General features: G+C 38.9%; 1 protein-coding gene across 2 annotated transcripts in view; it reads right to left on the reverse strand.

Annotated features, from left to right (window-relative positions):
• The window catches only part of SGCZ (sarcoglycan zeta), a 656,134-nt gene that overhangs the window by 89,142 nt on the left and 553,211 nt on the right, over nt 1–13,781 (reverse strand). For both annotated transcript variants that reach the window (XM_069976548.1, XM_069976549.1), the window contains one exon: nt 7,199–7,300. In XM_069976548.1, the coding sequence (XP_069832649.1) occupies nt 7,199–7,300 (102 nt within the window). The remainder of the gene's footprint in view (nt 1–7,198; nt 7,301–13,781) is intronic.

The following is a 13,781-nucleotide window of genomic DNA, read 5'->3' on the forward strand; positions in this document are numbered from 1 at the left end:
TTCACATACAGAATTCTGATGTTTTTTATGCAGCCAAGAGGTACTAGTATCAGCCATAGGTGTGAGGTGCAGCACTCTTTTTCTTCCCTGAACCGTATTTTGTTTCTCTCTTTTCTCCGTGTTTTGCACTCCTCCTGTAAGACCCACATGACTGCAATTAGCAGGAGACACCTGATTGCTCATGGTTTCAATCCCTCCTGTCTGTCCCATTCTATCTGTGATAGCTATGGTGAGTGCAATACCTTATCCAGACTTGTGCTGTTTGGGGGCAGCTTCCTCCGCCGGTGGTGCTGGCTGGGTTCTGGTGTGGCATTTTTGGGTCTGGTCCTGTGGCATGGGGGTTGCAGGGCCGTTACATGGCCTCCCTTCCCTCACTGTGCACGCCTGCGGGGGTGGTGGTCACTGACCGGCACAGTGTGGACTTAGTGTAGGGACCCATGTGTATTAGATACCTGCACGAGGTACATGGGGCAGTGTGGCTTGATCAATTCACATACAGAATTCTGATGTTTTTTATGCAGCCAAGAGGTACTAGTATCAGCCATAGGTGTGAGGTGCAGCACTCTTTTTCTTCCCTGAACCGTATTAATTCTATCTTGCTTCACTGCTAGATGGACAATAGATGACAAGGAGGACCTATGGCTGTAGCTCCTGCTGATTCATTAATATAGGTCTTTGTGTTATACCTGATGTACAGTAGAACTGTAACAGGTAAGTGCAATAGCCCTATAACTTAGAAATCCTTCTTTACAAATGTTTCTGTAGAGCCTTTTCCTCTTTTTTTTTTTCCAATTCCTGTATAAGTAAAAGAATGTGTTGGAGGCCCAAATCTTCAGAGAAGCAGTGCCAATCTTAACCATACATTTCATAGACACTTGGCCCAGGAAAAGCTTTTAATGTTTATCAGTTTCTCCCTCTGTACATGCTACAACTATAATCATATTTCCCTGCTGCTCAAGCACAGTAATGCAATTACTAGTGTTCCATACCAGTGCTATAAAAACAGCCCTACTTGTCTCCCATCAGCATGTACAGATGTTTGGTGTATGGCTATCCCCTTATTAAGTTCATGATATATGGAACTTAGCCCCAGCATATGCAGGGTGCCAGCTGTATGTTATAGCTAATACCTGTCTTCAACTACATGGAGTGGACTTCAGTCGGTTTCTGACAGTTTAACCCACTACATGTTCCAATCAATAGAAATTCCAGCATGCAGAGAGGGAAATAACAGGGGGCATATCTCTCAGGGGTCCAACTGGCACTCCCACAACACAATATAGGGGTGCTGATTGGGTATTATTGCAGCTAGAGGCCTTTACTAGCTCTCTGCACTAGTTATAGTGCCACTGCTGATTAAAGGGGTTCTCCAGCGGGGGGGGGGGGGGGTATTTTGGGATCTGGCCAGGGAGAGGTGGCTGAGAGAAAAGACTTCCACTCACCTCTCCGGATCAAGCGGTGGGTCCCGTTCCAGGCCGCTTCCTGGTGTCTGATGCAGGCTCGAAACGTGAAGTCTCAAGTCCGCTCAGAAAGTCAGTGACAGAGGCGGGATCCATTTCAAGTCCGCTCAGATCCCGCCTCTGTTACTGACTGGCTTGAGACGTCATGTCTCGAGCCCGCGTCAGACACCAGGAAGCGGATGGGAACCGGGGACCGGAGCGCCGCGATACGGGACTTGCCGCTGGATCCGGGGAGGTGAGTGGACGTCTTTTCTCTCAGCCACCTCCTCCATGGCCAGATCCCAAAATAGCCCCCCTCACTGGAGAACCCCTATAAGTATGCCTTAGGAAGACTTTAGCAGCAGAGGACCAATGTTACTGATCAGTTCTATGCATTACCATAGCTTTGATGAGTATGAGCAAACTAATAGCTGCTTATCATAGTCCCATAGTCCCATATTATACCTCTCTATTGTATTAAAAAAAAAAAAAGTGCTGCGGAATCTGTTGGTGCTATACTACTTCTACTACTACTACTACTACCACCACTACTTATAATAATAATAATAATAATTTATTATTATTATTATTGTATTGTAAAAAAAAAGGATAAACTTGCCTTAAAGTTTAAATCTACTCTCCACGCTTTTCCCATTTTTCTAATAAAAAAGCAAAACATAATAATAATGTTAATTACATTAAAAATAAATTTCTTTTTGCCACATACAGATTTGTCTAACCCCTCACCTACGATCTGTGTCAATAAAAAATAATACCAATCCCTTGAAAGTGCAGGTTTCTTTCCCATTTCAGCCCACAAATATTTTTTCTGCTTTTCAATACATTTTATTATGAAATAAAGAGTTTCTTTAATTCTTTGAGGACCAGGCCCAAAATGACCCAGTGGACCGCCCAAATTTTGATCTTTGCACTTCAGTTTTTTCCTCCTCCCCTTCTAAGATCTCTAGCACTTTCAGTTTTCTATCTACAGGGCCATGTAATGGCTTGTTTTTTACAGGAATAGTTGTACTTTGTAATGGCGTCTTTCATTTTACCATAACATGTATCATGGAATCCCAAAGTTATTATTTATAAATATAATATATATATATATATATATAATATAAAGATATAAATTGGTGAAATCGTAAAAAAGAATGCAACATGGTAACATTTGGGGGGGTTCCTGTGTCTATGTAATGCACTATATGGTAAAAGTGACATGATACCATTATTCTATAGGTCAACCCAAACACAACCATATGCAGGTTTACACAGATTCTCTAATGTTATATATATTTTTTTAATGAAAGACTTTTTTTGGCAATTAATTATTGTGACGCTTATAACGGTTTTATTTTTTCACCTACAGGGCTGTATGAGATGTCATTTTTTCTGCCATGATCTCTTGTTTTTAGTAATACCATATTTATTTTTTTTTTTTATATATGATGTAACAAAAAAATTGGTAATCCACGCACTTTTATCCCTCTTTTCGCCTACACTATTCACCGTTCGCAATGACGCTTGTTATATTTTAATAGATCAGACAATTACGCACTCTACGGTATATTATATGTTTATTTATTTATATATGTTTTATTTATATAATAGGAAAGGGGAGTGATTTCAACTTTTATTGAGGGAGGGGCTTTGGGGTAGTGTATTAGTGATTTTAACCCTGTTTTTTACACATTTTAGGTCCCTTTGGGGGACTTGTACATACATTACTTTCATTTACTACACTGATCATTGCTATGCTATTGGCATAGCATTTATTCAGTGAGATAGGCGATCTGCTCATTGAGCCTGCCTGTGCAGGCTCAGTGAGCAGATCAACAAACGGATCACACTGAGGCCCGATCAGTAAGTTACAGGGAACTCCCCCTGTCACTTACACTTAAACGCCGCAGCTGTTTAAGGAGTTAATGACATGCTGCAGCGCGATCACTGCAGACTGTCATTAACGGTGAGGTCCCCACCTCCTATGAAGCGCGCTCATCTCTAGTTTCTAATCTTCACTAGCAGCAAATACAGATGGCTGATGATGATTGATTATATAGTTGATAGGCCCTCATTAAAGGCCTTTTTACACCACCTAATTATTGTGCAGTTAGGGATATAAAAAATAGACATAATTGGCTGCACATCTTCATTTTATAGAAGGAGATGTTTGGGTCGAGTAACCCAGGACGGTACAATTCTAACCATCAGCCAATAAACTTGTGTTTTCTTATTTATCTGAATGCCAGGGCTTTTACATATGACAATAAATAGCCATATGGCCAATAGTTGCCCCAAGCTAAAGGCCCTATAGACTACCAGGTGAATTGAAGAAGTTAGTCAACAGTGGTACCAAGTTCAGGTGTACATATGTTTACATGTTGAAAATTTGATATTTTGTACAGCTATTGCATACAAGCTACAAACAAACCCTTATTTGTGAGATAATAAAAATTTCAGCAAATAAAACTTCCATGTGAAGGTATGGTAAAGGCTGGCCATATCCTTTCAATGACGGTCATCTGAGAGAGTTATCTCTTCCATTCCCCCCCCCCCCCCCCCCCCCCGTCCTCCCCCTCACAGCTAAGTGTTACTGTGTTTTCTATTGGAATAACTTCTCTCTCCTAGAACAAAGGGTCGGCAGTGATTTCCCATCACGCTCGCCCATGTCAGGAGAGTGTCGGGAGAAAGCCATGCACCTTATGTTGACAAAAATCAGGCTATTTTTTCCCTTGTTATACCAGAGTAAAAAAAAAAGAGAAAGAGTAGCTAGAATGAGAATGTATTGTTGATGTATTACTAATGGAAGAAAGGCTCAAGTCCCTTGAAAATGTAACATTTTCATTTTCCAAAACATAAAGGAAATAAAAAAGTCAACTGATACCTCAGAGATTCATTTGGAACTATTCATCTCCTATGGGACAATACTCCTACTTTTTATTTTTCTAAATATAATCTATCAAATCCACAGAAGTGCTAATGTTTTGCCTGTCTATGTTACACAGTATTACGCTGCATACAAATGCAGTCTCTCTTTTTGATTGATATAAATGTCTTTTTTATTGTTCCAGAAATGCCTGTTGAAGCTGTAGAAATGCATTTTCCCAGTATTTCATACTAGCTTTAGGAAACTGGATTGTAAAGGATCCAACTTTTATCGATACACAACATGTGGAATTAGAGTATTCTAAAAGTTATCACTAGTATGCTGGTAAACATTATTTTGCTATATTTTATAATAATAAAAAAAAAACATTTAGCATTTTATGGCTTCAAATATGTCATCTGAAATTTCACAAATATTATTGTATTTTGAAGTGTGTCTGCCTATTACCTTTATCATTGAAAGCTTTTATAAACTTCTGTTTAGGCGTGCGTTACAATAAAATTATAAGGAACTATAATGAGCTTGGAAAGACAAAACCTCATAATATCAAATGGCTGAAAGATACATTTTGAATTGCCCACAATGTGACCTGTACATATTTTGAAAATTTACAATACACTTTAACAAAAAGCTCTTTAGATAAAAAAATAAATTATTTTTCGTAAAAAGAGTTTGACAAAAACATCTGGAATTCTAGGTTTACAGTCATGTTAATTGGTGTGTAGCAGAGTCTGGAACAGCACCGGGAGAGGTCACTCATCATTTGGTACATCTATCCATATTACCTGATGGGAGCCAAAAGTGGGTCATTTTGACCTCTGTATAGGTGGTATCAATGCTGAATACATACAGTATTCCAATGAGCGGAATTCAGTAAAAAAATGCAGGTTACTCGGTAAACAGTTTTCAAAGGGTTTTTCAGAGAGAAGAAACAGTCCTAAATCTTCAGCTTTTCAGCGCTCCACTTTGTCCCTCTGACCATCTTTGTTGAGATTAGTTACCCTTTCTTCTTGTAATGTATAACCTTACATTATTATATATTTTTATTATCATATCTGAGGCTATGTTCACAAAACGTAAATTTTTGTAAAATAATTTATAAAAAATTATTACGAAAAGATACGTTACCTCTCAGTCTATGGGATCCCGGACGGAGGGTATACACATAGTATACACTCTGCCCGGGATCCCTAGTGGCGCCGCAAACAACTGACATATCAGTGCACACTGTCAGTGCACACTATGGAGCAAGTGGCTCCGGCCGCTCGATCCAGAGTGTGCTGTGGGGAGTTTTGATGCGAGCGCGTACTGATGCGCCCCCATCAGAACCCTGCGGCCGAAAAGATCATCCTGATTATCTTTTCAGAGACGGCTGGTCTAATACTGCGTCTGAACATACCCTGATAATGTACGAAAATAAAGTATTTGGAAAAGCTAAAAAGACATTGTGGGTACATAGCCTAGAAAATGATTAAGGGTACATTCACACTTACTGTATCCACAGCTTATTTTCTGCTGCGGATCCGCAGCAGATTTCATTTAAATAACACAGCATCAAATCTGCACCATCAAATCTGCTGCGGATCTGCTGCAGATCTGCTGCGGATCCTGTAGGTGTGAACGCACCCTAAGGCTATGCTCACACTTCGTATAAGTCCGGCCGCACTTCATAAGCCGCCGTACATTTGCGGCTGAAACTACGGGCGTGGGAAAAGTAGACATGCGGCCGGATGCGTACGAACCGCGAACATACGCCCGTAGTACAGTTATGCTTCCCTAGCTTGTTTCGAAGCAATCTGAGGCAGGTCATTTACTTGGAAATCTTCACCCAGCCCCGTAAACCACACAGAACCTTTTGGATCAAAAAATCTAGTTCAATTTGGCTGAAATAAGTACTTCGTAAGGGACTGCATGGAAATCCACGGCCGTGAGTTGGAACATTTCCGTCCTCAAAGAATGGTCTTGTTCATTTTTCACGGCGCCGTATACGATCCGGCCATAAGCTCATACGTAGTGTGCATTGTGCGGGCGTATATCGTATACTTTCAAGTGAACGCATCAACCTCAAAACTACGTGCGTATATTCGCGGTTCGCACTACGGCAGGAAACATACACAGTGTGAACATAGCCTAAATGAGAAAACTTTCTGTGTTACAGCCATGTTTTGCTTTTATTTTACAGTGTGTCAACCTAGACTTATACTATAGCATTTATAATGACTGAACAGTTCATGCCATGAATCAATTTTATTTCATACAAAACCATAAGTTCCAAATTTATATTATTCTTATATTATACAGATTAACCTCTGCACAACTGTACACATTCACCACTTTTTTTCTTTTTGGAAATACATGTTATAGATCTTCCTCTCTGACATAGTTCGATTTTAAAAAATACACAGTTCATTCTTCTATGACAGTGCTACTTTAACTTAAAAGAAAAAAAAAAGACCCTAATTTTATGGCTATGTTCCCAATACAGGATTTTCTTTTAGGAAGATGATCATGATGGTTATTTACGGCCGTCATTATCAATAGACAGCCTACTTTTCCTGCTAAATGGCAGCCCATTCCCATAATGGAAACAAAGCCTCATAGTGTTTTTAAAAAAGAGAATAAAGGGATTGAAATAGTTTCTTGGATCTTGTCAACATTTCTGTCATACCTAATAATTTCATACATTAAATATGATTAAATCAAGCATAATCTCTCTGTTAAATAGTAACAATAATAAAAATACCACAGAAACAAACTAAAAAATTACTAAAATATCTTTACTGTCTGTTTTTACCATATTTAAATTTTTTATATTTAATAATCCTTCATAACGTTATATATATACCTAAGATACTAGAATGGCACTTACCTTTCTAGATTGTATTTCTTTCACATATAATGGAAGAAGAAATTCAGATACACCTTCCAATCTTATTCCTTTCTTGGTTATTCTTAAATTCCCCATGCCATCCTGTAGAGGTAAATGTATATTTTATTGTTTTAGACTAACACACTTAACCATTGTCTGCGTAGTAACAAATAAAAACATTAAGCTATTTGCTCCAGAAACATGCAGGAAATTCAATGTTTTATTGATTTTTTTTTCTCTCTCCTTTCCATTGAAGTCAATTAAATTGTGATAACAGACGTCTCTTTAAATAGAAAAAGCGGACGCCTTTTCTCTTTTTTTGATGTGTGAACATGGCCTCAGTTACACATATAAAGATGCAAAAGTTGCAGCAGGGTATGCAAAAAAAGTTGATTATTTAAATAAAACGTAAGATTAGGTGTTAAGTATGGCATAGCAAAGGCAGTCTGACAAGTCACAGACAGTGATCCCTAGCTGACCCCACCCACTGTCCCTGCCTACTTGCCACAAGACAGTCCTAGGCGACTGTGGACAACCACAAAGGCGCAGAAGGTCAGGAACACAGAGAACAAAGTAAATGAACAGGGAGCTCAGCAGGTGAGTAAACTCTAATAGTCAGCAGGAAAATAAGCAGTCAGCTGCTATTTACCTAGGATCAGAGACTGGGTTTAACATCTGGTCGGACCAGCCCTGATCCCAGCACTAAGCTCAGCTGAGGAGATCTAGCAGTGCAGTAACCCCTACACTGCCAGAAGTCTGACAGGAGAAGCGGGTGTGGCAAAAAACACAGATAGAAACTCAGCGCTTCCTTAGCCGCTCGGCACGGACCAATGAGCGCAAAGTCATATTCCTAACATTAGGGTTAGCATCAAATGCTACTGTCTATGTTTTTCTACTTTCTACTTGCATAAATAAAACACAAATATTTTTACTATGGTTATGTTCACACATTGTCAAAAAAAGAGAAAAGGCGTCCTCTTTTTTTTATTTAAAAAGACGTCTGTTATTGCCGCGACTCAACTGACAGCAATGCAATGCATTGAAGTCAATGGGATCACAGATATCCAATGCACACAGTGTATAAAATTACGGACGTTATCTGCGCAGACTTCTTTTGCAAACAGCGGATGTTATTTTTTAGTTTTTCACACTCAGTTTTTCTTTTTTCACTGTCTTTTCTCCATTTATTTTATTAAATTCAATGGATTTTTTAATTAAAAGACACACCAAAAGGCCAATAAGTAAACCCAAACAAAATAATGTACCAGCAGCTATAATAGCAATGACAGACGGCCAATCCTCAAAATAACGGAAGTCATTTTGGACTTAAAATGACGGACCTCATTTTAAAAATGATAAACGGACAAGAAAAAACTTTGTGTAAACATAACCTATGACACCTGGTGACTGTATTATAAAGTGTAGCTAGGAGAAGAAAACACACCGATAGTTTGAGCTTTCTTATTGAACTTTATTGGAAATTATACAGCATGAAAAACAATGTACAGATTTAAAAATCAATCTATTATACTGACCCTCATGCTATTATCCCCTCTATTCTATTAACATGCTTTTCATTCATTGCTTATACATCATCCATTTTATTATTTCCGGTTCCATTTAAATAGAAATTCCATAAAAGCACACTGATTTTACATTGTGTTAGTCAGCTTTGAATATAATATACTAGATTATGTACAGATCTATAACACACTTGCATATCTTTAATTTATCATTCAAACAAATAAGGAAGATGAAGGTTGTTTACTGATGACTATGCCTATTAGTTAGATGCTACATTGATTTAAATGATCCTATCATAGAGCTTCACCAGAGGGGCTAATTTAATGTTCCGTATGCGAATGAAGAATTTTAGTTGAGCTCATGACATATTTTTGTTATCCTCCCTGAAAGTAGATAAATATATAATTCATGCCAAGTAAATTATACCCAAGATTCTAAAGTCATTATATTTTTACTGAGACAAACCAATTAATCTAGTTTCACAATGACCTGTTTATTTTCTTATGAAACATATTGCTAGGGAAAACCTAAATGTGTATTCTTCATATTAATTCCCTGGTGCACTATGACAAACATGTGCATCATAGAAAGCCATGTGTTAAGTCACAGTGCAATACTTTTCCTTATCATTCCTAAAGGGTCAACATATCCCAAAATATCCCCTTTTTTTAAGAATATTATGAAAGGAGTATTCCCATCTATTAATCAAGGCTTCCAGACCCCCTCCAGCTTGTTTTAGCAGCAATTTGTGTACTTTCCATTGATATTAATGGGAGTTTTGTAAACATTACAGCCATATAAACATTGTTAATGTAAACATAGAAATTGTAAATAAATAAATAAAGCGTCAGGAATGTATCTTTGTGGAGCTTGACGCGTCCCTCGGCTCGTGCTGCACAACCGAGAAGGTGCTGATTTTCTTGTATTTGTTCTGTTTCTGTGTTTTGTTTTGCATTAGTCTTAACACTGGTTTATTTTGTCTGCTTATTTGATTTCATGGACACACCTTACTTCACCTGCTGAGTTCTGTCTGGCCACTTCATGGTTAATCTTGTTTTGGTTCTTTTTGTGACTGACAGGTCTTCCTGCCAGTGGATGTGCTTTGTGGTCAGGTGTCTGTGGTTGGAGATCAGGGGGAAGGTCCAATTGTATTCTGGACCAGAACCCTGACCTCCTATATAACTACCCCAGTCTGTATACTCTTGGCTGTCTACTGAGTTTGTCTCTGTCTCTGTCTGCTTCTGACTCTGCTATTCTGTGTTTGTTCTGACCCTTCTGCTTTGTATTTCTGACCTCCCTTCCTTTCTGCCTGCCCCTGACAATTTTGCCTATGTTTTGACTACGCCTATTGGATCCTGATTTTGTACTTTCGCTGCCCGACCGTTGTGACCTGAATTGCTGACTATTCATATTGTGTTTGTCTTGTCTTTTTGTTTCACGTGTACAGGCCAGGGACCACTGCCCAGTTGCCTGCTGCCATTTTAGGGCAGAAAGCAGCAAGTAGGCAGGGACAGTGGGCAGGGCTGAGCTTAGGGTACAGTGTCCGTGTCTCTCCTGCAACTCTCTGTGACCTGAGTCCTAACATAAAGAGAGTGTATTGCTAACTTGCTTGTGATGACAATCCCTGTTAATTTCTTTGCAACAGTGCCTCTTTAAGGTCCCATTTCACCTTAAGTAACTGACAGTCTAACAGTTATCTATCCCGACTGACCCCCTCCTACCAATACACAGGAATTTTCCAGTATTTCAGTGTTTTCCATGGGAAGGAGTAGACCACAGCTAGATCGCTTTGACTGCGGTTTACCTCTCCCAGAGAAAAGGGGTCAAGCAGTGATTTTCCATAATACTCGACCTCTATCAGTGTGTTGGTGGCCATTCGGAAGAGCCCCTTATGCATTATGTCAATGTCCGAACCCACCACTAGCAGTGGTTATGGCTGACAAAAGTAGATGTATGGGACCTTTACATAAGGGACAGGTAGTCAATTAACTAGATGCATTAACCCACCAAGTCTGTTAACTTAGCTACATCTGTACATAGTAGCATAGTTTATAAGGTTGAAAGAAGACAAGAGTCCATCAGATTAAACCTAGAGAAACCCTACTGTGTTGACCCACAGAAAGGCAAAAACTCTTATGAGGCAGATGACAATTGACCCATCACAGGGAGAAATTTCCTTCCCGACTCCAATGGCAATCAGAATAACTCCCTGATTTAACATATCACTGGAAATCTAATGCCCATACCTTGTAATATTATATTTTTCAAGAAAAGCATCCAGGCCTCCCTTGAACTTATTTAATGATTTAGCCATGACAACATCATGTGGCAGAGAGTTCCACAGTCTCACTGCTCTTACAGGAAATAATCCCCAGCTGTGCTGATGGGGAAACCTTCTTTTCTCTAGATGTAGAGGATGCCCCCTTGTCATGGTCAAAGGCCTAGAAATAAAAAAAGACTACTAGAAAGATCTCTGTACTGTCCATTCATATATTTGTACATTGTAATCAGATCGCCCCCTAAGACGTCTTTTTTCTAGACTTAATAACCCCAAGCCTGATAACCTGTCTAGGTACTGTAACCCACCCATTCCCTTAATGTCACCCTCCTCTGCACCCGCTCCAGTTCAGCTGTGTCCTTCTTATATACCGGTGCCCAAAACTGTACACAGTATTCCATATGTGGTCTGACCAGTGATTTATAAAGAGGCAAAACTATGGGGGAGATTTATCAAACATGGTGTAAAGTGAAACAACTGGCTAAGTTGCCCCTAGCAACCAATCAGATTCCACCTTTCATTCCTCACAGACTCTTTGGAAAATGAAAGGTGGGATCTGATTGGTTGCTAGGGGCAACTGAGCCGGTTTCGCTTTACACCATGTTTGATAAATCTCCCCTTATGTTCTCATCTTTAGCATGTATGCCTCTTTTAATGCAGCAAAAAGTATAGTAAAACTTTAAACTCAAGGAAGTTTAACCCTTAGACGACCAAGGACGTACCGGTACGCCCTGGAAGTCTGTGCCCAGACAACCCTGGGCGTACCGGTACGTCCTGAGCTATGAAGCGCGCTCCGGAGCGGAGCGCGCTTCATAGGAGGTGGGGGCCGGCTGCAGCGACACGCTGCAGCATGTCATTAACTCCTTAAATGTCGCCCGGCCGCGGCGTTTAAGTGTGAATGATAGGGGGAGTCCCCTGTCACTTACCGATCGGGACCCCCGCAGTGTGACTGCGGGGGTCCCGATCGTTAAAACAGACCGCCGGAGGTCTCTCACCTGCCTCCGTGCGGTGAGCGGGAGCAGAACGCCTATTACACTGGTCAATGCTATGCCTATGGCATAGCACTGATCAGTGTGAATAATCACACAAGTGTATGTAAAAGTCCCCCAAAGGGACTTAAAATGTGTAAAAAAAAAGTAAAAAACATTATTACACTACCCCAAAGCCCCTCCCCCAATAAAAGTTTAAATCACCCCCCTTTCCAACTATATATATAAATAAAGCATATAACAATAAATAAATATATAATATACCGTAGCGTGCGTAATTGTCCGATCTATTAAAATATAATCCGCGCCATTGCGAACGTTGAATGGCGTTTGCCGATTTTATGTTTTACATTATGTATTAAAAAAAAAAAAGTGATCAAAACGTCCGATCTCTTTACAAATATGGTAATTAATGAAAACCAGAGATCATGGCGGAAAAAATGACGCCCCATACAGCCCCGTAGGTGAAAAAATAAAACTGTTATAAGCGTCACAATACTCCCATTTTATTAATAATTGCCAAAAAAAAGAATTTCATTAAAAAAATATGTATAACATTAGAGAATCTGTGTAAATTTGCATATGGTTGTGTTCGGGTTGACCTATAGAGTAATAGTATCATGTCGCTTTTACCATATAGTGCATTACGTAGACACAGGAACCCCCCAAACGTTACCACATTGCATTCTTTTTTATGATTTCACCTATTTATATCTTCATAAATAATAACTTTGGGATTCTGTCATACATGTTATGGTAAAATGAAAGACACCATTACAAAGTACAACTATATCTCTAAAAAACAAGCCCTTACATGGCCCTGTAGATAGAAAACTGAAAGTGGTAGAGATCTTAGAAGGGGAGGAGGGAAAAACAAAAGCGCAAAGATTAAAATTTGCGCGGTCCACTGGGTCATTTTGGGCCTGGTCCTTAAAGGGTTAAAGGAGCTGTGTCAGGGACTGAAGGAAACACAGATACATAAAGACAACATATATTAAGAGAGAATCCCTGCAAATGTATCCTATTGAAATCCAGCAACAGTGCCAACCACTTAGTCATCAAGTTACTCTAAAACCTTGGCCAGCTCATATAATAGATGACAAGTCTATTACTTTTAACGCTCAATGCCTTCATAGACACACACATAAGGGGTGTGCATAGCAGTTTCTTTTGAGTTAGTTTTTTTTTTTTACAATTATAGATCACAGTAAAATCTACAGTATGCACTTAGAGGTATTCAGGGATCCAACATCTACTGAATACAGATGTGTAAGTTTGTATCTGTGATTATTCCTTAATATAACATTATAGCTTGTCTTCATCCTGCTGAGAACTAGTATTTTAACCTGCCCTGATATTCACAAGTACAGCCTCCTACTTGAATTATTAAAATAACTTAACTTCTCTACATTTATTTCATATGGAGAGGTGAAATTATGGTTTTAAATTAAAATGAACACTAACACTATTATAATGAATTCTCGCAGCAAAATTAGAGCTGTAATTTAGGTTGACACCTTTTTAATTTCCATGAACTAATTATTTTTATTCCTCATTTTTGGGTCTACAGTCACTCACATTTGCATGTAAAACATGAGATGAAGGTTATAATAGATTTTTTAAACAATAGATTTTAATTAAAGTTTAAGAAAAATACTATTTAGGAAACATTATCAAGAAATGTTTTCCATATAAAAGGCTGACCGATTCAGTAAGAGAAAAAGGTATAATTGAATTATCCAAAATTGTACCTCTAGTAAAACTCACTTTGTAAAAAAAGACAAATTTCACC

Source organism: Dendropsophus ebraccatus, chromosome 7, assembly GCF_027789765.1.
Source record: "Dendropsophus ebraccatus isolate aDenEbr1 chromosome 7, aDenEbr1.pat, whole genome shotgun sequence".
In the NCBI taxonomy this organism is placed as follows: domain Eukaryota; kingdom Metazoa; phylum Chordata; class Amphibia; order Anura; family Hylidae; genus Dendropsophus; species Dendropsophus ebraccatus.